Genomic DNA, 26,641 nt, shown 5'->3' on the forward strand with positions numbered 1-26,641 from the left:
GTCCATCTCAAAATACTATAATTGTTCATAACCATATGTTTTGCATAACCAGCTTCAAGTTAGGTAATTTTAATGAAACTCCATTTTTGAACTTGTGTTTTATTTTTGTGGCATTATGCCATCAGAAAGTCGTATTATGACTAAGACCTACTAAAATGTAAGCATATTTTTGGTCAGCTCCTATATGCTGTCAGGTAAAAGTTCTTACTGAGTTTCAGGGATTTTTTAAAGTTATCAAGGTAGTGTACATTCATGGGGAAAAGACAAAAGAATTTGGATTTGGGTTTTTTGTTTGCAGCTTTTGTTTTTTATGAAGTTGGAGTAAGCTAAATAATTAAGTTCTTTGGGATATTTCTAATTCTAGAGTTAGTCTTTTGTTCTGTATCACAGAATTTCATATCCAATTTTCATTTGCATTCTTGAATTTAACTTTTAAATCCTCACAGTTGAGACATGTGCAGAAATCCTCTTTCTCACTCTCTCGTCATCCTTTTGATGGAAAGAGGGAGACCATATGTCCTGAAACCCCATCCAGAGATGAAAGTCTGAAGCAAGGAGTCAATAGGGAGCCCTTCCTTCCTTCTTTGCAGTCTAAAATGACAGCCTCAATGACTCTCACTCTTTTTTATCAACATCAGTACCCCAGCAGCTGGTCTGAAGCAGAGCAGCTCCCTTGAGCCTTGCTACTCCTTCCCTCATTCTCCTCCTTGCTTTATTTGGCTCTGTGTAGCACCAGATCTCCCTTCTTAGTGTTGTGAAGATGGCTAAAACAATATTAAGACTTACCTTCTCTTCTAAGAAATCCTTTCTGAATCCCAGCCCACGTTGGTAGCCACATGCTGCCAGATATTTCTCATCTATTATTCCAGCATTGGTAGTTTCATGGAGTCACTAATGAAGTAGCCATTTGCTATATTTGCTTAGTCACCATAGCAACAGTGTCTTGGTTAGCGTAAGCCTGGGTGGCTTCCTACAGTTTGACATGATATGCAGCTAATCATTCTGGTTTGTACTCAGTGGCAATGAGGATTTTCCAGAACGGTATTTAAAATTTGCTGCATAGAAGTTGTTTTATCTCACTGTTGTCTCTTGGCACCCACAATGTAGTCATAGGATCATAGAAGTTTTAATTTGGAAAAAAAGTGATTCATACTCATGGTATGTATCACAGTAACTGGCTTAAAAAACACATTGCTTCCAATACCAGAAAGCAGGTTCTTTCATGTCTACCCTAAACATTTTTTGGGAGTCAAAGAAATTGAGGGTTAGCAGTTAGAGCTGGCTTAATAATCTCAGGTGCTTAGCTTTAAACAATCTTCAGTGATTCAGGTGATAAACTTACGGTTTATAGTTCATAATAGATGTGAAAATTAGTAAGTCCTCCCCATACAGCAATTCTTCCAGTATTTATTGTCTAATTTCTGTTCAGTCAGCCTCCTTGAACCACATTACCTCACTCGTTCTCCTCCCACACACCTGCTTTAAGTTCCTTTAATCACTACTTCAACTAACCATTATAAAAAATCGATTTTCACTTTTTAAATATGTTTCATTCAGATAACACATAGCATAATCATGTACTTTACAGAAAATACATGTTCTTCTATAGTCCATTATTTAGAGATGATGAAGTAGCCTGTTCATGGTGAGAGAATTCATGATTTCAAGAATCTGACCTGATCTTAAATGATGTAAAAAATTATTGCTATAATATGTTATAAAATATGTAAAGATTCATATTAAACTGTCAAATTCATTTCATACCTAAATCATTTTTATCAAACATATACTCCATCATACGTTAACCCTTACTTTGTTTCTGAATCAAACCCACAGAAGCCTACTTGTCTTTAGTCATCTCTGTTCTCTCATTTTGATCTGTATGAAAATGTAGTGAATCATTAAAGTGACAGTTTTGGATATGAGAAAATCTCTAAAAAAGAATTTATTTCTTGGTAATCATAGAAGCATAAATCCTTATTAATTTATTCTTGGCTCTAAATATTGGACCAGAAGAAGCATGACTTATTTTAGACTGTGTTCATTAAATCTGTGTTTATACTTACATGTATACATTCTTAGTTTTTCATTTGTTCTTGCCTCAGTTGTTGAGTGGATTATGCCAGGAGGCCAAGGTTGTGGGTTCAGTTGCCATTTGAACACGTTGCCTTGGCTGTGCCATGGACACACACTTTGCCCTCGCTTTCAGCCGCCACCAACGGGAATGTACTTTTGTCAGTCATAGGGGAAATTTGGGAAGAGAACTCCATATAAAGCTATTACCACTACTGGAGCAAATAACTTAGGAGTTTCTGCTTTCCCACTGGTGACTCAATCACTTCAGCTTCAAATATAAAGAAGGCAGCCAAGGCAGCATTACAAAGGTGTGCATGAGTGATTAAAGGTGAAGCTGCTTCTAAGTAGAGCTAGAAATGCAAATAAAATAACACAAAGTTTAAATCCATAAAACTTTTACTATTTTGACCAACCTCTTTAGAAACCCTTTTCCTATTTGTTAATCACCTTTGTACTAAGGCTAGCTATAAAAGAAAAACCTTGCTTTGACTTGAACTGGATAATACTTTATATATTTAGAAATACCAAGTTCAAACATTTTCTCATAATACCTTTACTATTGGCAAAAAAAAATTATTTCATTAAACTTATAAAATGATGTATTTCATTCTTAATCTATCTGTAGACACTATGAAAAGAAAATGTGCATGTTGGCCAAATAATTTAATGTCAGTTTTTTAATAATTCTACAACAAATAATCCCAAACTAGAAGCCTGTGCCAGTCAATGGATAAATAGATTTGGGGAGCTTGCAACAAAAGGTAGTCATAGTTCAGTGTCCACCAAGAGGGCTGACAAATTGTGAAAAAGGAAATAACTGTGTAATAATTATTCTCACTGCTTTATCAGTATAGTGAATATATAAGCATTAGTGTTTCTGTTGCAAAATTGAATTTTTATGTATTATTGATAATTTCCAGCAGTTCCTCTTAATTTTTCTAGAATTTTTTTTCTATGAAGATAGAATCTGTGTGATACTTTAAACTATCAAAATCAAATTCCAGTCTTAAATTACTGAATATATATCAACCCTATATATCTTCAGGAAGAATATATAGAGAAAAGCATTTACTTTGTTTATCTTGAAAATCATTAAAGTTAATTTTTTGGCATAGTGTATATTTTCTTCTTGACTTCTTAGAACAAATTTAGAGAAAAAAAACAATCCAGCTATCTTTACCTATCTTTTTATTTCTACTGGTTCATTAGCAGTTTCAACATAAGTCAAATTAAACGGGAATTTTATGAAGTAAATACTAGCCTTGTAGCCTTTGCTGTATTTCTAATACATGATACAATTCAAGAATATTCAAGGACTTGACAGCCCAAAATCCATCATGCTAAACTGCCACAGTGTCTCCTTGGCCTAAAATTCTCTAAAACAACCTACAGTCATTCCTCTGATTCAGACATATCATCATGGGATTCTGTGGACTATTTTGTTGCAGATGAGAATCAGTAAGGAAGTAAAAGGTGGGGGTGAATTTCTTCTCTGGGTGGAAGAGTAGGAGACCCCAGGATTGGTACTTAGAACACAACACATTTAATATTTATGAAAACAATTCTAGGGAAGAAACGGATTGTGATATTCCTGAGTTGCAAGTACACTGAAATGATGGTGTCAAGAAAATCTCTAAAATGCTGCCTAAATTGCCTCCCCACCACCACAGCAAAGTTCATAAGCTTCAGTGTAGATCAGAGTTGAAGGGCGTATTTAAGAGGTATAAAGATCTAAACCAATCTTTTGGAATTATAGGGGAAAGGAGCCCAAGTATTATTGTTTAATGATCCCCGAAAGCATTAACATGTTTGGCTCTTGAGGTAAAATAATACATACAAAATAATCCAGAGCTATCTGGGAAGTCTAGAGTAACCAACTAAAAAGAAGTTCAAGGAGGTGAAAAGCAGGACACTAGCCAAAGTAGAATAGATGTTCACAATGAAAGGAAGGGACTAAAGCTTTGCCTTCATTCAGTTACACCCACTGTGGAGTTTTGTCTGAAAGTGACCCTGTCTCCTGGGGAAAAAAATATAACCTCCTTATATCATATTTTAGTATGAAGAGGATGAGGGAGGAAAATAATCTTTGAGACCAGTAGTTTGGAAAACAGTTTCAGGAGTTATCTATATAATTTAAGGACTTGTTCTACCTAGATGCATTTTTTTGTGCCTTTAACTCAGACACATATTCTAGTCACTAGTGGTTGAAAGTTATATATGACAGATTGTTTTTAGTGCCGTAAAGAATTAAATCCAAAAATATTTTGCCTGCATCTGAAATTCAGTGAATTATTTGAGTCAGATGTACAAATAATTACGCAAAAGTGCAAACTACTATATTTTTATGCTTTTTGGTGCTGTGGTTAGATTATAATTAGTTCTAATTAGCACTTCTATGAGCTGTTACATGTTTTACCTGCAGCTGAATGGCATTTAGAAAGAAATCTTATTATTCTTGAAAAGTCAAAGGATATCAAAGAAAGTGCTTTTAATCTGATGTAGCCAAATATCTTGCATCAAAATAAAGGAGGAACCCAGACTCCATAAAATTTGGTTCTAAAATCTAATCTGTGAATGAAAAAATTATTAAAAGTTGCTCTTATTCAAATATCTCCTGTATTTTTCTGGTTCAAAAGTGGGTACTTCAGTGATACCAATAACTGTAATAATAGCTAAAAGGTTCTCAATACATACTAGGGGACAGGCTATTCACTAAGTGTTTTATAAAGATTATCTCACTATTGTTGTTATCCTCATTTTTCCTGGTGAGGGCACCAAGGGATTAGAGGAATTGAGTAACTTGACCAAGATCACCCCTGTCACACGTAGTGGTGGAACTGGGATTCAAAAGCAGAGAGTCCAGCAGTAAAGGCTTTCTTCCATCCTTCCTTCTGCCCCCTCCCTCTTCGCCTATCCCCTTCTTCCACTTTGCCATCACACACTTTTATTGGAATCCAAATTCTCCAAGGTGAAAATCAATTTGCTTTCATGCGATGGGGTAAGAAGTTGTGACTTGAACTAAAGAAAAAAAAAAAATTGCAATGGATAAATTACAAGTCACCAAAATTTGTAATTATCTGAACAGAAACTTGAGGCCTCAGACTCATAAGAACCAGTTGTTGGGTTGTGCCGCCTTCCCACCCTCCCAACTCTCCCGCACCAGCTTGGACATTGGTTGTATATGCACGCAACCAGAGTGCTGGTGACTCAGAAATGACATCCCTGCTTAGGTTAAAGATATCCACTGAACATCGCTTCAAGTTTCAGTTAAGAAATAGATTACACAAGGAAAGAAGATGAGAGGAAAGGTAGTAGAAACGTTCTGGCCACAAGGTAAGATATTTATATTTTGAACTGATTAGTGGAGACTTCGTGTAGTCTGCCTGACAGAGATAAATAGATCCTCTTTGGTATACTAAAGAAGCGAAAATTTGGTAAGGGATTGACAGTCTTACAGTATTTCAGTGAAAAACAGAAAATAGATGGTAATTTTTTCAAAAGATGCAAAAAGTCTCCATTATGTTAACTATGTTTTTGTGGGTTTTTTGTTTTTTTTTTTTTTACCCTTACTCAATACATATCAGAAGTCAAGTATGCATCATTATCCCTCACTGGTTATAGGCCCCTTCTGAATACCTTGCTAGCTGTTGTAATGAACATGCTGTAGACAAAATATATTTTCTTAAATGGCTATATATATTCTAAGTTGTGGTAGCACATCTTTACCAAACTTCAAAAAGACATCTGAATTGCTTCATTACATTCAAGACACAATATGATATAGGGGAAGAAGGAATCTGAAGACTTGAATTTGTTTTTTTCCCACTCTGCCTCTGACAAGCTGTGTGGTCATGGGCAAGTCATGATTAATCTGAGATTTAATGAGTAATTTGAATTATATTATTCTTATATAGAAGAATTCAACTCAGTGTGAAGTCTTTCCTAAAGAGTGAGATGTTATGTTGAACCATATGAAGTTGCTGTTTTTGTAAGTAAAAACGGTTACGTTTCTGTATTATATAGGAGATATTTTTTGATTCTTTGACCACCAACTAGAAGCGAAGACCAATCTAGGAGAACCATCAGCCAGCTCTTGGCTTTGCTCAGAATGGGAGCATGGGAGTGTAGGTGGAGAGAATTGCTGGTCCTTCAGTTAAAACTGTAGTTTCGATGCTGGTGGTTATTACTTATGACATTAATTTGCTACTTCTAGTAATACTTCTTAATTCTTTGCTGTTGCTTTCTTTGAAAATAAAGAAACAGCCTGGTCAAGAAAACATTTCCATTTACAATAGCACCTAAAAAATAAAATATCTAGAAATAAATTTAATCAAGGATGTAAAGAACTTGTATACAAAAACTGCACATCATTGCTGAAAGAAATGAAAGAAGGCCTAAATAAATGAAAAGATATCCTTTGTTCATGATTGGACAACTTAATATCATTAAGATGTGAATACTACCCAAGGCAATTTACAGAGTCACCACAATCCTGATCAAAATTCTAACAGCCCTCTTTGCAGAAATGTAAAAACCAATCATCAAGTTTATATGGAATGGCAAGAGGCCCCAAGTTGCTTCTACCATCTTGAAAAAGAGCAAAGTTGGAGGGCTCATGCTTCCTAATTTCAAAACTTAATACAAAGCACAGTAATCAACACAGTGTGATATTGGCACAGGGAGAGATATATGTAAACCAATGGAATCATCAAGAGTTGAGAAAGAAATGCACATATCTATGGCCAGTTTTCACAAGAGTGCCAGGTCCTCTCATGGGGGAAAGAATAGTGTCTTCAACAAATTAGTGCTGGGGAAACTGGATATCCACATTCAAAAGAATGAAAGTGGACCCTTACCTCACACCATATACAAAAATTAACTCAAAATGAATCAAAGGCTTAAATACAAGAATCAAAGCTATGAAACTCTTACAAGAAAACATAGGGAAATATCTTTAGGACCATGCATTAGGCAGTAGATTCTTAGACTTTTCACCAAAAACACAGATAGCAAAAGTGAAAATAGATAAATCAGATTTCATCAAAATTAAAATATTTTGTACATCAAAGGACATTATCAAGAAAGTGAAAAGAAAGCCTACAGGATGAGAGAAACTATTTTGAAAGCATACCTATGCTAAGGGTTTACTATCTAGACTATATAAAGAACTTCTACAACTCAATAAAAAGGGCAAACAACTATTTAAAAATGGAGAAGGACTTGAATAGACATGTCTTCAGAGAAGATAAATGGTCAATAGGCACATGAAAAGATGCCCCACGTCATTAGCCATTAGAGAAACCACAGTGGGGTACCACTTCACACCCACTAGAATGGCTACTAAAAAACAAAGCAAAAAAAGAGAACTAACAAGTGTTGGCAAGGATGCAGAGAAATGAGGACACTCATACCTTGTTGGTGGGAATGTAAATGGTGCAATCACTGTGACAAATAGTTTGGCAGCTCTCAGGAAGTTAAATATAGAATTACCATATGACCCAGCAATCCCTTTTCTAGGTTTCAGAAGAATCGAAAGCAGGAACTTGGACAATATTTGTACACCAATGTTCTTAGCATCATTATTCATATTTAGCAAAAGGTGGAAGTACCCCAAGTGTCTATCAACTGATGAATGGATTAAAAATGGCAGTATAAACATACAATGGAATGTTATTCAATCATAAAAAATAATGAAGCTCTTATACATACATGTTACTACATGGATAAATCTTGAGGACATGTTGAGTGAAATAAGTCAGACGCAAAAGGACAAGTGTTATATTATTTCACTTAAATAGCTAGAATATGCAAATTCCTAAAGACAAAAAGTAGATTAGAGTTTACCTGGTGACTGGGGTGGGGAAATGGGGAAAGAGGAATGGGGAGTTAATGCTTAATGGATAGAGTTTCTGTTTGGGGAGACAAACAGGTTTGGTAATGTATGGTAGTGAAAGTAGGACATTGTGAATGTAATTAATACTGCTGAATTATATGCTTGGAATTGGTTAAAATGGGAAATTTTATTTTGTATTTATATTACCACAAAAATTTTTAAAGCAAACCCTAGGATATAAATATATAGATCATAGGGCTGCTAACTAGTGGCCTGATATAGCTAGTGTATGTGGTTTTTAGTTTTGAGTGGTTGTTATTTAATTGAATTAGTTGACAAGGTTAAATCTCCCTTTTCTTGAATAACTGGAAGGAGAGTTAGTAACACTGGGTCTATATCCCTTCAGGATAACCATCAGCAGGAGCTGCGGCCTTGTTGCCAGCTTGGAATAGACCGTGCCTCTTTCCAGTTCATCACAACCGCCCCATCTCTCTTGCTCTTTACTTTGCTTGGCAGCCCCTAGACACATTTGACTTTGTGATCCTCCTGTGCTGTTCTATAGAACTTTCTGCAGTAACAGAGGTGTTCAGTCTCTGCATTGTCCAATGTGAGATCCATAGGTCATGTAGCTTTGGGCTCCTCCTTATAATAGTAACAATGGTAAATAAAGTAATTTCATACACATGCTAATTTGTAATCTGTATTTCTTTTCTAGAGAAATGCTTTTGGAGCTGTTCTCTATTAGATGTTTGTATCTATTTTAGTCTAAAAGTGAGGCAGAAAGAAAAGCTCACATCTTTATGTAACACGTAAAGAATTAAAAATGCTGGGTGTTAATTTTTTAAATCATAATTTTCAACTGGAATAGGCTTTCTAGTTCTTACTTACAGATAGTGTAGTAAATTCTGATGAATCCTGAAGGAAACAGTTTTATAGTGATAGAGACTGTCCACCTAAGTTAGAGTTGCTCACTCCAGGAGCCTGAGCTACCTTGTTCTAAACCCTTTCTCTCTCAGCCCCCAGTTCAGTTAGGCACCAATGCTTGTAGAGTCTACCTTCAAACTATTTCCTGAATTTCCCTGCCTTTCTCCAATTCCTTTACCTTCATCTTATTCTAAGTAGGTATTTTCTTTTCCCTGGATTAGTGTGATCACTGTCCTAGTCCCCCACTTCCCTTCTTGCCCCACTCCAAACCATTCTGCATATAGTAGCCTGAGTAGTATTTTTAAAACACAAATTCAATTAACTTCCTGCTTCAGTATTCTCTGATTTTCCATTAACCTTAGGATTTAGGCTGAAATCCTAAGGCAGCCTACAATATCCTATGTGCTGTATTTCCTGCTTACTTCTCTATATTTCAGTTTATATAAATTCACTTCAAAATTAACTTCCCTGAATCTAAGCAATTCTGTAAACAGATGTCTATATTTTATTTTCTTTTTCCAAATTATATGTGCTATTTTAGGTTTTTTTGGTTTTGTTTTGTTTTGTTTTTTTGTTTTTTGATAGTACAACTCAGACAAATAACTTGGGAACTACTTTCAGACTTCACCAAGTTGAATTTCCAAGAAGAATACATTCCAAGTTACCTAAAATTAAAATTATGTTTCCTTTTAAATGGAGTTTTATTTCATTAGCTTGACTAAATGTATAACTTGGTACTTAAGAGTTGGAGTCTTATACTTTGACAAATGGGTGAGTATGATTTATTAATAGTGTAGTAATTATTTGATAAATGCATGTTTCCAAGCACTTAATCTACAGCTATGGGAGATACAAAAAGATATGATCAGTCCTACCTACCTTTCTTTTTTTTTTTTTTTTTTCCTCCAAAGATTTATTTTTTTAATTTATTTAACCCCCCCCCCCCCAACAGTTGTCTGCTCCCTGTGTCCATTCCCTGTGTGTTCTTCTGTGACCACTTCTATCCTTAGCAGCAGCACCCGGAATCTGTGTTTTTCTTGCATCATCTTGTTGTGTCAGCTCTCCGTGTGTGCAGCGCCATTCTTGGGCAGACTGTACTTTCGTGCTGGGTGGCTCTCCTTACAGGGCGCACTCCCTGCGCGTGGTGCTCCCCTGCACGGGAGACACCCCTCTGTGGCAGGGCACTCCTTTCACACATCAGCGCTGCACATGGGCCAGCTCCACACAGGTCAAGGAGGCCCGGGGTTTGAACTGTGGACCTCCCATGTGGTAGGCGAATGCCCTATCCATTGGGCTAAGTCCACTTCCCAGTCCTAGGTTTCTAAGATAGTATAAGTATATTCTGATTTGTCCTGAATTGCACCAAGTTTTGGGTTTTTTTAAATGTTGTATAAAACTAAGGTATTTTGGACCACAGAGGGGTTCGATGGTGGCAGGGGAGGAATACTGGTGTGGGATGTTATTGGTGGGGGACGCATGGCTGGGACGGAGTTCTCCAGGGCATGTATGCAGGGTGCATAAAAATGTTTGGATATTTTCATAGTGGTTACAATTGGGAATGATGGCTACGGGGAGCTCTGTCACTTTCCCTAATGGAAAAGCAACAATGCCCCAAGTGCAATGGCTAAGACCAATAAGGAAGGATGGTCCAAGAATGAGCCCTTGATGCTAATGAATATGCTTGTGAGCCTGTGTGCCTGAAATAAGAACTAGGCCTAGAGCTACACGGTGCCTACATTACCTCCTGGGAGCCTCCATGTTACTCAAATGTGGCCAGTCTCTAAGCCAAAGTCAGCATGTAAATGCATTGCCTTTCCCCCAGCGTGGGACATGACTCCTGGGAATGAGCCTCCCTGGCGCCGAGGGATTACTACCAAGTACCAGCTGATGATGTGGCTGGAGAACGACCTTGAATAAAAGGGTCAGCTCAGACCAGCAGAATAGCTCAGCCTACATGTAATATCAGGAGTTAAAAATGCTTTTTGATCTTAAATAAAAGGGGGAAATGGAAAGGACAAATGAGTTTATATGGCTATGAGTCTCCAAAAAAGAGCTGAGAGGTAATCAGAGGTGTCGCCTTTATGCACACCTCAGCAGAGTCCCAGAGACAGCTAAAGTAGATACAACCCCAGGTATTGGGTTTTTTCTGAGGGTTACAGAGACCCACAGGTTCTGTGGTCATGGCAGATGGAGTTCAGTGCCATGTCAGTTGGCCCTACTTTGGAGTTTGTGTTCCTGAGTGTGATGGAGTTGGACTCAGATGTGATCTTTGTTCACAAGCCTCCTGTTACTTTTATCAGACCTGTGGTTGGTGCTGGGGTTTAGTGTATACTCGGGGACCTGAATCACTGGACTGTCCACATGATAGCCAGGTCCTGAGCCTCAACAGACTAGCAACTCCTACCCTCTGGTTTATTGGACTTACCCCAGCCAGCTAACAGGGAGGTGAAGAAGGTCAACCACCACACCAGGGAGCCAAGAGTGCCTACATCTGGAAGCAGGAGAATTGTATCCATCAGCCAAGTGGAATCTAAGCACCCTGTCATACAGAGGGTGAGTGGACATAACAATCCCAGGGTCCACAGAATGGAGGAATAGAGTATGGATTAGAGTGGACTTAACTGATATTCTATTCTGAAACTATTGTGATTAGTAATGGAAGTAAATGTAGCATTGTTGTGGAGAAAGGGGCCATGGTAGCTGCTGAGGGTGGGGAGTGGGAAGAAGAGATGTGATGTGGGGGCATTTTCAGGACTTGGAGTTGTCTGGGGTGGTACTGCAGGGACAGTTACTGGACAATGTCCTGCCATGGCCCACTGGGTGGACTGGGGGAGAGTGTAAACTATAATGTGGACCATTGACCATGTGTTGCGGCAGTGCTCAGAGATGTATTCACCAAGTGCAGTGAATGTCCCAGGATGATGGAGGAGGTTGTTGTTACGGGAGGAGTGTCTTTTAAGTACATAAAGGAAAACATTGACTTAAGCTTTTTTTTTTTAATAAAGAGCACATACAAAATTTAACCTTCCTTATACATTTAAAAAGTCAACTCTAGGGTTTTTGTTTTAATTAAAAGAGGACATCTTATGATTCAAAACTCAAAAGGTTAATCTATGGACTGAAAAGTTAACATATTTTTAAAGAACCAAATCTTAAAATACTTTAATTAACCATGAATAGTTTAAAATAATTTAGCAGGGTTCTTTATTTAACACGAAATAATTCATTTAACATTATCTCATGAAGTGTCAGAACAATTTGCAACTCCATTTCAGCACTGAACAATGCACTAAATTAAACATTATTGACCTCGACATGCCTTCAGAGTCAAAAAATGGTTTATCTGGGTTTGTACAAAATAATATGATTTTGTAAATATTTGCTTTGTAAAGCAGAATAGCAAACTATAGAAATAATAGGCTGGACTAGGGGTAAGCTGAAAGACTCACTGTCCTGACCGTTTAAGAAAATGAGTCTTAAATATTTCAGAAAATTTGAAAATACGTTGTTATGTTCAAGAAACAGAATATTCTATGATCACTTTGATGCAGCCAAGCCTTGCTTTACCTTAGTTTTTTCTTTTTTGCATTTTTTCCCTTTATTTATTTTTTAATGTTACATTCAAAATACTTTGAAGTTATAAATGATAAGGCACTCAGGATGATGGAACTGACTTTTAGCATTGTTGTGTCACAATTCAAGGGAAAGTATGCCATATGAGCCCAAATCAAGATGCAGTAGCTGCAAATAAATTCAAGTATAAGAGTATGACAAGCTACCATTTATGAAGAAGCACTTACCTAAACAAACTGAAACTTCTAATTATGATGTAAATAGGAATAATCATTTAATTTGGAAGGAAGGAACTAGTACAGCTTTCCTCCTTCACTGTCTCATAAAATTGTGGAGTGAGGTGATTGAAACAGAGAAGATAATTTAGTGACAGCATAATAGATAGATGACCATTTAGAGAGACCAAACCTCAGAGAAATTATTGCATTTGTGGATAGGGCAGAGGTTAAAACACAAATGTGCTCAAAAACAGCCTGCCACTTAGTTGTATTTTTTTCTCAAGGAGTTACACATGTAGTTCTAACACTGTACACAGTCTTATATCTTTCTTCAATCACTTTTTCCTCTCAAAAGATTTATCTCTTGATAGCATTGAGACAGCTTCTTAGCTTGGAGGGGTTATTTCCCCATAATCTTTTTTGCCCAACTCTCATCAGCATGAGCAGTCCCACTCCAGTTTACCCCTTACAGTTAAACACACCTTGGGGTAATCTTTAGTTCATATCAGCATACAATCAGGTGTCGTAATACCAACCCCAGTCCCTCTTCAGTACTGAGTTTAATTAGTTGTAAATATATATTTGTCTCTCTTTGTTATGCTGTAGACTATATACTCTGCTAGAGCAAGTCTTTTCTTTACTGCTGCATCTCCAGCCTCTAGTATAGTGCCTGGAAGACGTTGGCATCCAGTAAGCACTTGTTGGATCATTGCCAGCCTACAGCAGGTGTGTGGGGATCATGGAGAAAGTAGTAAAGATAAGTAGGGACTAGAGCCAAAGGGACTTAATCATACATGAAGAAGCCTGTGCTTCATCCCAAGAAGAAGAAAAGACAATTGAAGGATGGTAAGTCTACGTCCATCTTTGGGTAGAAGTCCCTTTATTAGCTCTCTGGTTAGTGCTTTCATCAACTTAAGAACATATTAATATAATCTAGGTTCATAAAAGTATGTCTGGCCCATGAAAATTAAAGTAACACTGCATATTATATATGGTTACATACGCAGTTTCTGTAGATATGTTTAGAACACTTTTCTTATACTTTGTAAAATTGTTGGAACAATTGAAATGTTTACATTTCCATACAGAAATGAGTACACAGAATTTGGGCATCATGGTAAAAATCAAACATATTATTTTAAATTTCATATTTTAAAAGCAGTTGTTGAGCCCTTAGAGAAATAAAAAAGATTGTAAGAGAATACTGTAAATTTGTAGGCTGACAAATTTACATAACCTAAATTAAATGGGCAAGTATCTAGAAACACAAGCTACCAAAACTGACTCAAAAAGAAATAGAAAAGATTCAATCAGTAATCAGAAAACTACCAACAACGAAAAACCCAGGACCACATACTTCACTGGTGACTCCTAGGAAATGTTTAAAGAAGTATTAACACCTATCCTTCTCAAACTCTTCTAAAAAATAGAGGAGTAGAAACTTTTTTTGGGGGGGGGGGGCTTGGTTTTTATTAGGACAAGAGTCCACCAAGTCCGGCCGGTTGAAATAGAACAACTTCCTTCTCAGAGTTCTCGTGTCCTGGCCTTCAGTACTACACACACCCCACTTCTCTACAACATGATCAGGAGAGGAGAAATCGTCAAAATTCTCTTTCTTCTCTATCCGCGGTTTAATCCGTTGAGCTGGCAGCCAAATTTGTTCCCCGTCTTCTAAAAGAAGACTTGAGTCACGCTGCTTTGGACATCACACACAACCCTCTACGAGGTCTTTTCCACGGTTCCCGATACTGATTTGGAAGACTCACCGACTTCTTTGGGCCCCACACTGGGCTCCAGATGTTGGAGATTTGAACCCGAAGGGTATTGGAAATGAAAGAAAGAGAAAAAGGAGAGAGAAAGAAAGAGAGAGAGCAAGAGCGCGCTGGGATCAGGGGATCTGCGAGTAGAATCTCATCAGACCGAGGTGGAAACTTTTTATATCTAATTATATGAACCATATTACCATGATACCAAAGTCAGAAAAAGATATCACAAGAAAATTATAGAAACATACACCTTATAGATGTAAAAATCCTCAACAAAATACTAGCAAACCAATCCAGCAACCTATTAAAAAATTATACCCCGTGACCAGGTGGGATTTATCCCAGGAATACTACACAAGGAATTCACAATGTGAAAATTAACCAATGCAATATGCTACATTAACAGGATAAAGGAACATTCATATGTTTTAAAAACACATAAGATCATCTCAATTGATACAGAAAAGACTTTGACAGAGTACAACACCCTTTTGTGATATTTAAAAAAATAAAATAAGGGAGGCGGATGTGGCACAACTGATATTGCATCCGCCTACCATATAGGAGGTCCGGGGTTTGGTACCCAGGATCTCCTGGCCCGTGTGGTGAGCTGACCCACATGCAGTGCTGCAGTGAGCAAGGAGTGCCTTGCCATGCAGGGGTTCCCCACGCATAGGGGTGCCCCACATGCAAGGAGTGCACCCTGCAATGAGAGCCTCCCCATGTGAAGAAAGCACAGTCCGCCCAGGAGTGGTGCCACACACACAAACAGCTGATGCAGCAAGATGATGCAACAAAAAGAGACAGATTCCTGGTGCCACCTGACAAGAATGCAAGCGGACACAGAACACACAGCGAATGGACAGAGAGAGCAGACGGCGGGGTGGGGGGGGGGGTGGAGAGGAGAGAAATAAAAATAAATCTTTTTAAAAAAATAAAATAAGCCACTCAGTAAACTAGGAATAAAAGAGAACTTCCTCAACCTTATAAAAGTCATTCATGAAAAACCCACAGGTAATAGCATACTTGATCAAAGGCTGAAATCTTTGCCCCTAAAATCAGGAACAAGAGGATATCCATCCACTCTCGCCAATTCTAGTCAACATTGTACTAGAAGTTCTAGCCAGAGCAGTTAGGAAAGAAAAAGAAAAGGATCTAGATTAGAAAGGAAGCAGTAAAACTCTATGTATACAAATCACATGATCTTACCTATGGAAAACCCTAAAAAATCCCTCTAAAAACTATTAGAGCTAATAAGCAAATTCAACAAAGTTGCAGGATACAAGATCAACATACAAAGATTGTGTTACTATATATTAGCAATGAACAATTCTAAAGTAAAATTAAGAAAACTCCATTTACAGTAGTATCTAAAAGTGTAAAACATCTAAAGATAAATTTAACCAAGGATGTAAAAGACTTGTACATTGAAAACCATAAATCGCTGCTGAAAGAAATCAACAAAGACCTAAATAAATGGAAAGAAATCTGTTTTAGTTTGCTAAGCTGCCAAAAGCAGATACCATAAAATAGGTTGGCATTTATTAATAACAAAAGGAATTTTTTTTAAGATTTATTTTATTTATTTATCTCTCCCCACCCCTTTGTTGTTTGCACTTGCTGTGTCTATTCATCTTCTTTGTTCTTTAGGTGGCACCAGGAACCGAACCTGGGACCTCTGATGTAGGAGGGAGGAGCCTAATCGCTTAAGCCGCCTCTGTTCCCTGCTATGTTGTTCTCTCATTATGTTTTTCTTCTTATGTTTCTTGTTGTGTCATCTTGTCATATTAGCTTACTGCATCTGCTTGTCGCCCTAGCTCGCCGTCCTGCTTGTCCTCATTAGGAGGCACCGGGAACCTCTGCTCCCTGCTTTGTTGTGTCTCTCATGTTTTTCTTCTTGTGTCTCTTGTTGCATCATCTTGTTGTGTCGGCTTGCCACACTTGCCCATCATACCAGCTCTGTCACCTTTAGGAGGTACTGGGAACTGAACCACAGACCTTCCATGTGATAGGCAGGAGCTCGCTTGCTTGAGCCACATCTGCTTCACAACAGTAGGAATTTATTAGCTTGCAAGCTTACAGTTTGAGCTGAAAAAATGGCCAAATCAAGGCATCATCAGGCAGTGCTTTCTCCCTGAAGACTGGCTGCCAGCAATCCTGGACTCCTTTGTCATGTGGCAAGGCACGTATCCTATCTGCTGGTTTCTCCCTTGTCTTCTGGGTTTCCTTGCTTTCAGCTTCTTTGTTCCATGGCACGCTCACACTGCATGCTTGTGCTCCCTCTACCCTGCCCCACATTCATCCCGTTTATAACAGATTCCCATTAGAGGGTTAAGACCCACCCTTGGCCACAGCTTAGCTGAAGTGACCTAATCAAAAGGCCCTGCTTAAAATAGGTTTACACCCACAGGGATGGATGAGGTTTAAGAGCATGATTTTCTGGAGTATATACAGTTTCAAACCACCACAACATCCCATGTTCATAGGTTGGAAAACTTAATATTGTTAAGCTGGCAGTACTCCCCAAATTGATTTACAGATTCAGTGTAATCCCTATCAAAATTCCAACTTCCTTTTTTGCAGAAATGGACATGTTGATCCTAAAATCTATATGGAATTGTAAGGGACTCTGAATAGCCAAAATCTTGAAAAAGAAAAAGTTGGAGGACTCATACTTCCCAATTTCAAAATTTACTGCACAGCCACTGTTATCATAGCAGTGTAGTATTGGCATAAAAATAGACGTATGGACCAATGGAATAGCATTGAGAGTCTACAAATGAACCCACACATCTAAGGCCTGCTGATTTTTGACAAGGTGCCATGTTCACTCAGTGGGGAAAGAAACAAATAGTGCTGGGAAAACTATATCCACATGCAAAAGAATGAAAGTGGACCTATACCTCACACCATACGCAAAAATAAAGTCAAAATGGATCAACAACCTAAACATAAGTGCTAAAACCATAAAACTCTTAGAAGTAAATATCTTCAGGACCCTTGGATTAGGCAGTGGATCTTTGACTTTACACCGAAAGCACAAGCAGCAAAAGAACAAATGTATATTAATTGCTTAATAAGTAAATAAGTATTTGTACAAGAATATCCAGAAATAGCATCTATGTACAGCAGGGGAAGCATAGAGAAATTGAGAAATGAAGAATTGTCTTGTTTGGTTTTTGTTTTTTTATTATTATTAAAATTTTTTAATAATTTTTTATTATTATTGAAATAATGAGAATGCTCTCAAAGTGACTGAAGTGAGAAAATGCACAACTGTGTGCTTTTACCAAATATCATTGATTGTACACTTCAGAAGAATTACATGCTTTAATATTTATCAATAAAATTGATTTGTTTAAAACAAAAAGTATATAAAATGCATCTCATCAAAATTTAAACTTTTGTACACCAAAGGACATTATCAAAAAAGAAAGCAACCACCAGAATGGGAGAAAATATTTGAAAATCATCTATCTTATAAGGGTTTAATATCCAGATTATATAGAATTCTTACAATTCAAAAAACAAACAAACAAAACAGATAACCCAATTTAGAAATAGACAAAGGACTTAGAGACATTTCTCCATGTAAGAAGTATAAAAGCCCAATAAACACATGAAAGGATGCTCAATAGTTGTTGCTATTGATGATAGCACTTCTTAAAATAATTGTACTATTTTTTAACAATTGTTACCTTTATTACAGTTGATGAAAGATTATTAAAATACTTCTATCTACTGTCTGTTACTTACATTAGGTATATATTTTACCCATATACCACCCTGTTGTTACCACCTTGTATTAGTATCATACTTTTGCTATAATTTATGAAAGAACATCCTTGTGCTATTAACTATAGTCCATTGTCTACAGTAAGGTTCACTGTGTTGTATTGTACAGTCCTGTTTTATCTTTTAATTTTTATTCTAGTAAAAATATATCCTAAAGTTTCCTCTTAACCACAGTCACCTATACAGTTCAGTGCTCTTTATTACAATCACAATAATGTGCTACTTTACAGAATTTTTTTCAGAATTTTAATCAGATGAGCTTACTTAAGGTTTGACTGTAAAAGTACACAATTAAAAGTTGTAGAATTATAAAAAGATAGGTTTGTGTATGTAGCTTATGGTGCTGATCTCTACAGTAGAGTCACATCTCATCTTTTCAACGTGGGGGCTTATTTGTAGTCTTTTTTAAGCAGTTTTATTAACACACCATACAGTCCATCCAAAGTGTACAATGTCAGTATGGTTTTAAAATATTACATTAAGGCTGTTAAATCTTTTTATATATTAAATGTTATTTATTGAATAAGAAGAATTATAGGAATTACTCTCCAGGTTTGACTGTACTAAACAAGGATGTTCATTAGCAGTGCCCTTTCTTTTTCAGATTACAGATAGAAGAGTCTTCCAAACCTGTAAGACTGTCACGACAGCTGGACAAAGTTGTAACAACCAATTACAAGCCTGTGGCTAATCATCAGTACAATGTGAGTCTTGTGCTTTCTCTCTTCTTTCTGCCAAGTCTGTTCTTTTTGCACTGTTGCCTCTTAGGTTTTGCGAGGACCTCCGCAGTCGGGCACCTGGTTGTCAGGGCCTCCCTCATAGTACCTTGAGCACCTTCAGTGCAGAGGAACACAGGCTTTCCAAACCATTTCTTTTTAAACTTTATTTTGTGTGAAAAGCATGAATAAGCTTGCTAAGTTTTGGCTAAAGCATTCATGCTTGTGAAGATAAATTATTTCCACTACTCCAGAAAGTTCTGTCCTACTCTTTCCAAGTTAACCAGTCCCTCCCACCTCCATACCCAGAGATAATCAGTGTTCTGATTTCTTTAATAAATTTTAGAACTTCACGTCAATTAAATCACTTAATTTGTATTAGCATGGTTATTTCTCTAGGCATAATTATAATGAGAATCAAGCATTTTGTTGTGTGTATATCATGTTTATCCCTTTTCGTTCCTGAGTAGTACTCTGTTATATGGCTATATTTTTTTCCATATTCCAGTTTAATATGTCTCCCACTTTTTACTATTAAAAATAAAACTGCTAATAACATTCATTTACAAAAAAAAAAATGATAAAATGCATGAGTATAGTGTTAATGGTGATTGGAAACTACCCAAAGGCATATCAGCAGTTGAATGGATAATTATGTTGTGCTATAGGTACTTAATGAGGTAGCATATAGTAAGTAACGAATGTCACAAACTTAGTGCTGGATAAAAGCAGCCAGACATGAAGGACAACTCATGTTTTGTGATTCTATTTCCATCAAGAACAAAAAAGACAAAATGAATCTTTGCTCTTAGAATCAGGATTGTGCAGGGGGATGGAGAGGCAGGAGGGTTGTAACGGGAAGGAAGTACCCAGGGTTCTAGGATGCTGATGGTATCTCTTGATCTGGGTGTCAGTTGCACAGATGTACCCGTATTCATATGACAATTCCCTGAGCCATATATTAAAATGAGTGGACTTTTTTCTATGTGCCTTGTATGTACAGGCAGTCTCTTTGCACAGTTGTGATAGGCACAAATTCCAGTTACCCATGTTTTAATTAAATATTATCAGTCCCCCAATAATACAGTTCAAAATGCAGTTACCAGGTATATTACCTGTGAGTAGGTACATAAAGTACAAACCCCACTGCTGGCTTTTCAGTCCACAGATCACTGCATAAAGAACAGATGAGCTTCGTGATGAGTGACCAGTCTCCTTCCTTCTTTCAATTTTTTAGTCAGTGGTCACCGTGCATCTGGTATTCAATTCACACACAGATAGCAAAGTGTGTAGCTGTGTTGTCTCCATAACTCCTGGTGATAAACCCACATGGCATTTTACAATAATGAGCACTCGAAAGAGGGAATTGGACAACCAAAATGGAATTGCAGCAAAGAAACAAAAAGGGATAACCCTGGAAGTGCAGTTTGAATCTAATGTAAAAGAAGTTTATGGAAGAAATATTTGGCTGTGGGAATGTTGGCATCGCTGCCATTCAAAAGCTTCTGGATGTGCAGTCATAGCAACTTAGCAAAGGCAGATTATCGGCATACATGAGAAGAGTGGTTTTGATGGAAAGAATGCAAAGTCCCAGAGGCAGTGATCTCTCAAAAATCACATTAAAGGAACTCTAAGAAATACTTCACAACACTGAAGGCAGAAATGTTGAATTTTGTAAACTGCTTCAAACTTAGTAAGGAGTATGACAGTTTGCCAAGCCTAGAAAAATTGTGTTTCATATCATAAGTTACACCATGAGAAGAAAGTAACCACTGTTCAAGTTACTCTTAATTTTTTTAAAAAGAAATAAACACCCCAGTTCTCAATGTTTTTAATGTTTTAAATAACAGGGTACTAAGTAAAGTAAACATTTACTCTTTTTAAAAATTTCCTATTCCTTTCTAACTGACCATAAAAGAGTTTTTAAGGTTTTAACAATGCTTAAAGATCATGAAGGGATGGTATTTTTTCCTGCTGATTATTTACATTGATTTCATTATTTCCTCTTGTATGGGCATTTTAACAGTCTCACTGTGCAAAGCAAGGATTGCCTATATGCAATTTTTTTTTACCTTTTTTATTGATACATATAGTATGTATAGATTATATGATATGTGCTTCAATGAAAAGGGTAAAAACAAGCGAAGACAAAGATCATACTTTCTGGAGGGAAGTTTGGTAATTTGTGTCAAAAACTTTATAAAAGAATGTATTCTTTGACCTAGCAATCCTTGAGCTAAGAATTTATCTTTTTTCAGGAAAAAAATTAATTCATATTCATATTTGAAAAATTTAAAGAATGCAGAGCAAGTATTTTAAAGGCCATCGTTTGTGCTCTCAAGTGATTTTCTTCTTTATGTCTTTTTGAATTGCTGGAGTTGTCGTAGTGACCAAGTAGTGTCTGAACTGTTACAGTGGCAGTAGAGCTTTTCTTTTGGGTGGGAAGGGAAAAGAAACTAAGGAAGATGGTACTTAGCCATATCAGTATCCTACCAGAGATGGCTTCCCTCAGCAGGGCCATTTTTGCTCCTGAGACACAGACCCCTGATGAACCAAATAGGTTTTAAAAACCCCTATCTTCAAGGAGCTACTGCTTCATTCAAATCACTGCTTTGCCTTTTCAGATCTCCAATTTGGGGTAAAATCTGTCTTTCCTTCATAATAGTGAGTTTACATTTCTCTACCATAATTATTTTCCCCAAATCCCACCATCAGGGTCTTTTTTGTTATCTACTGGTATGGACCATGAGTCCTGAGGCAAGAGGCAAACCTCTCTAAGGTCTATAAAAGCTGGCACTTCGCTAGTATCAAAACTTTAACCTGCTCTGTTCAGTTCATCTTCCTAGTGACACTGGCACTTTGCCTGGCAGATTTAAAAAGAGTGATTTCACATGTCTGTTTTGGACATGTTTCTACATTTTTTCTTTTTACTACTGAAATAAGTATGAATACATTGGTTTTGTTGTTGTTTGTTTTGTTTTTCCAGAAGGGTGCGGGGGAATTGAACCCGGGACCTCTTATATGGGAAGCAGGCACTCAACCACTAAACTACACCCACTTCCCCACTGTATTCTGAATTCCTTGTAAAAGCTGTAACGTCTTACTTTTTAATGACTCTCTTTAAACAGTAAATGATATTTCAGTCCAAGATATTGGCTTTTGTTAAGGTCGTTACAGTGTGAATGAGTCATTAGAGTAACCACTTTCTTCTGATTAAGAATTTGTCAACAGGAAGACAAATATTAGCTCTATATCACATTACATTATGATATGCATGTTTGGTGATTTTGTTTTTCCCTTGGGAGTGTATCAGAATGAGCAGGGAATGCCTGCATAGCTTTGGAAAGCATATTCAATATTATAATACCAACTAAAGAAAGAATATAAAACTATTACTTATTAGAAGGGGATGTTGACTTTTAAAAGGTTGAGAAGGTCAACATAGCTCATCTTATCAATTGAGGTTCTTTGGATGCAATTATCAGAAAAAAATTAAAGAAAAGAATTTTGTACACAGAAAGGAGGGAGTAGAAAATTGGATATGTCTATGTAAAACTGTAGCTCTACTTTTGATCAGAACGAAACCTTCTTGCTTTTTTCCCAGGAACTTTTTTACCCACCAATGATAGATAGGTAAATATATATGTATGTATGTAACTATATATTATGTATTATATATGTGTAATCATCTCCAAAGATTTGAGCTCCCTGAACTCCTGCTTTGTACTTGGAGCTAAACTAAGCCTTAAATTCAAATACATCTCTGGTTCACAAGCTGTCTGGGATCTATTCCTGTCAGGCTTACCATTCAGAAGGCATTTGGGGTCAGAAAGACTTACTGTGATTAGTGCTGACTCTTAGATGGCCCCATCCCTAAAAGCTCAGCCCTCAAAACTCTCCCCGCGTGAGGATCTGCCCTATCAAGTTTCATCCTTAGTGGCCTTTCCCCTGCATTAAAGTTTCTGAAACTTTATAGGTCAACATTGTCCAAAGTGAGTTTTTTTTAAACATTTATTTTATGAAAGTCTCTTTGGAAAAAGAGTTGTGAAAAAAAGGATTCTGTGGTAAAATAATGTCGATTCTGCTCTTCAAAATTAACAGTGCATTTTAACATATTGAAATTTGGGAAGTCCTTTAGGACTTCGTTCATTCCTGCAGTTTGCAGGCATTTGACCACTAAATCTCTCTTCCCTCAACCTTTGAACTAGTGAAAATAAACTTTGGGAAATAATGGGCTCATCAAACTAGGGTATGACAAGAGGACCCGTTGGGATGAGGTGACAATTTTCAGAACTTATATTTACCTTATTTTCACCTAATAAATGAATGATACTAAGTTTCAGAAATATTTAATATGTGGCTTGGCTTTTGTGCCCTTATGTAGTCCTTATGCTAGGCAGTAATTTTTTAGCGGAAGAGTGGAAATTGTACAGCACGGGGAGACTGACCGTGGTGCCCTCACTTTTTAATGTGCTGTCAGCTATTTACATTTGGTACTCAGTTCAGGGATTTACAGATTGTAGTGTCCATTTTTAGCTATATTTTAATCTCAAAGAATGAGCACATGACTTAAATAGATTCATGTAAGGAAACTGTAGATTACAGATAATACTAATAAAGCAAGCATAAGTGAACAAGAAAGTGATCACACTGACATTTTATCTACTTCTAAAATGATCTCTTTGTCAAATACTTTGAGGTGGAAAGAACAGTGTCATCAGCTGATGAGAATTTGGCCATGTCACAATGAAATGATCAATAGCATTTTAAATACGGCTTGTCATCCCCTGTCTTTAATGATGACTCAGTATCAGAGAAACAGAAACAAGTCAAGATATTTCAAGCAGAAAAAGATTTCCCCTAGGGAATGAAAGGACTGTTGTTACAAAACAGAGTAGGGGGTTTCCAGAAATCAGGAAACTGCTGCCACGAGGGGTATTCCTGCAGTAGAAAAAAAGGAAACCGTCCGTTCCACCCCCCCCACACACACACACTTCCATTCTCCCTGTGGCACCTGCCACTAGGAACCAGCTGCAAGGGACTCTTGGAAATGTAGCCTGCAGGCCCCCTGTGGCTACCACCACCAAGGTCTGAGGCTGGTAGCCAGTGGCAGGTAACTGGCACCGGGAGCCTTGACCTTCGTGTGTTGTCCCTGAAGTTATAGAAGCTGTTGCTGATACTGTGCTATCACAAATTATAATAGCTTTGGAAACTCGGCATCCAGAACACGAAGAAAGACCACTGTGTTTTGATAGCACAACAAAAAAGGATTTTGTAATTTAATATATAACTTTCTCTTAAAATAACGTATTTTTTAATTTTATCCCTTTAAAAAGTTTGTTTCTGTGTATGCTTTATACTACCCATATATATATTAATACAGACATACATTTTTGCAATTTATGAATAGACATAGAGTTCGTGCTTTCAATTTTTTGCTGATAGAATTGTTTTAGCATCAGCTAATATGGACGAGTCCTTCCAACTCCCTCCGTCTCAGGTTGTAAGCGAGGGTGCCTCTGTGTGTGTTCTGGGTGCCTCTGTGTACCTCATCATCCAGCATGTGTACATTTCACAGCAGACTTGGTGTACTGTACAGTCCTTGTGGCCCTTCTAAATAATCCCTTGTCTCTTCTCAGTCCTGGCTGCACACCTGTATCACTTGTGGCACTTTCTAAAAAGAAAAATAACACCCCCAGAGATAAAATGATATAATTTAATTGATCCCATGTGGAGGGCAGTTATGTTAATTTTTTAAAGCTCCCTGGGTAATTGTAGCATTACAGCCACTGATCCAGAGAAGCAGGAGTGTTTTGTCCTGTCTGCCTTCTCTTGTAGGAGAGAAAATGGTACCTGCAAGGAGCCTGGGAAGTCTCTTTCTACCAAACTTGGGGTTTTAAATAAGGTTACTCTATCCTTATCTGTATTACGTTTTCCTCTCTTAGTTTAAATAAAAAATTTTTCTCCTTTCCTTTCCTCCATCCATCCCTCTTCCCCTCCCTCTCTCTCTCCATGCTTCCCTCCCTTCCTTCCTTCTCTTTTTTTCCTCCTTCCTTTCTCTTTTGGCAAGACCACTTGGTTAGAAAGCTATAAAGAACTAGAAACACTTTACTGGAAAAGTGATTATTGGGGAGGGGGGTGATTACATTAAATCTTGAGGGAAAACATCCAGGAACTAGAAAGAAAATTCATTTTTATGAATACTCTATTTTCATCAGCGTGGCAGTCAGTTATATTTAACAATTATGTAAACAACTAAGGTTGTTTGTTTATACATATAATTTTTTAAAATTATATGTATAAATTTTGGATTTTGCTGATAAAAACAGTTGCCCATGGAAATATGTCATATATAGGGTTTTCAGCAATATTTGCCCACAGTAGTTTATAGAATAATTATACTATATGCTTGGTCTATTTGAATTTGCACAGCAATTACTGACCAACTCTAAGGAATTAATTTTCTCCCAAGAGATAATGACACCCTAGGCAGAAATAGAAACACTAGGGGGGTGATACTTGGATAAGGATTTAAAATGTAAACCTGTGATATTCAAAGTTGCCATGCTTACTTTAAAAGTTAAAAGCCTTCACAAAGACTGGTTTGACAAAGCAATCAAAGTATTTCTGCAAACAACAGTCTAGAAATTTACAGACATCTGTATTGTAACATTTTAATTGGCAGTGGGTGGCATTTATCATTTTAGTCAGTGATTAAGGTTTCAGTAATTGTGTTTGAACATCTCTATACCACGTCCACAGTGGGTTTTCAACATTTGGCTGCATTTCAGTCTTGAATAATTTGTTTTCTGTTGTGAAAGTTAAATTGTGTAAGATGGCTTTTTGGAATTGTGCAAATGTGTAACTGGAGATTAAGGTGCTTCCTAAGTTGACATTTATTTCTCTGCAGACAGTAGCAGGCATCACAGGGACAGGCATAAGATGGGCAATTAAAGTTTGCATACTGCACAAGCTGTTTCTAGTCTATAACCCATCCTACCTAATATTTTTTAGTAGCTGCTAACAAGTAATAAAATTATCCTGAAACTACAGCCTTCTCCTAAATAGCTGAGTTCCTATCATTTGTAGTTTATTTGTAGAATTAATTTTATTTATAGTACAAAGTGAGTACAAATACTAAGATTTCCATTTCTGTACCATTTAGAAAGGTTACATCAAAGCCTTTAGTTTTCCCAAGTATAAGATGAGATGTTTGTAACTGAATGAGCATGGAAGTCATTTAAATTCCTTTTTATAATTATACATACATTGGAATTGCCCTGATACCTCAGAGCAGAATTTGGTTTATGAGCCTGTCTTGGACATGTCCAAAAAAAAGATTTAATTAATGCTGCACAATAAAACTTGTTTCTATAAATTTTGCCATAGGATAGACCCATTTTACTTTTTCTTTTGAAATAAATACAGGGTTAAAGTTCTAGTACTTAAATTTCTCTAATGAGAAATAGTATTTCCATTTTTCTCATTGTCATCGTTAGGTTATATGCCTGGGTTTTCAGATTGCACTCTAAAGAGTTGAAAGTAGGGAAACGGACTTTGGCCCAGTGGTTAGGGCGTCCGTCTACCACATGGGAGGCCCGCAGTTCAAACCCCGGGCCTCCTTGACCCGTGTGGAGCTGGCCCATGCGCAGTGCTGATGCGCACAAGGAGTGCTGTGCTACACAGGGGTGTCCCCCGCGTAGGGGAGCCCCACGCGCAGGGGAGCCCCACGCGCAAGGA

The 26,641-nt window shown here is 37.2% G+C and overlaps 1 protein-coding gene across 1 annotated transcript in view; it reads left to right on the top strand.

The window, feature by feature from the left end:
• The window catches only part of GTF2F2 (general transcription factor IIF subunit 2), a 176,281-nt gene that overhangs the window by 126,221 nt on the left and 23,419 nt on the right, over positions 1-26,641 (top strand). Inside the window, exon 6 of the mRNA XM_058276654.2 lies at positions 18,790-18,889. Coding sequence (XP_058132637.1) covers positions 18,790-18,889 — 100 coding nt within the window. The remainder of the gene's footprint in view (positions 1-18,789; positions 18,890-26,641) is intronic.

This window comes from Dasypus novemcinctus, chromosome 15, assembly GCF_030445035.2.
Source record: "Dasypus novemcinctus isolate mDasNov1 chromosome 15, mDasNov1.1.hap2, whole genome shotgun sequence".
Lineage (NCBI taxonomy): Eukaryota > Metazoa > Chordata > Mammalia > Cingulata > Dasypodidae > Dasypus > Dasypus novemcinctus.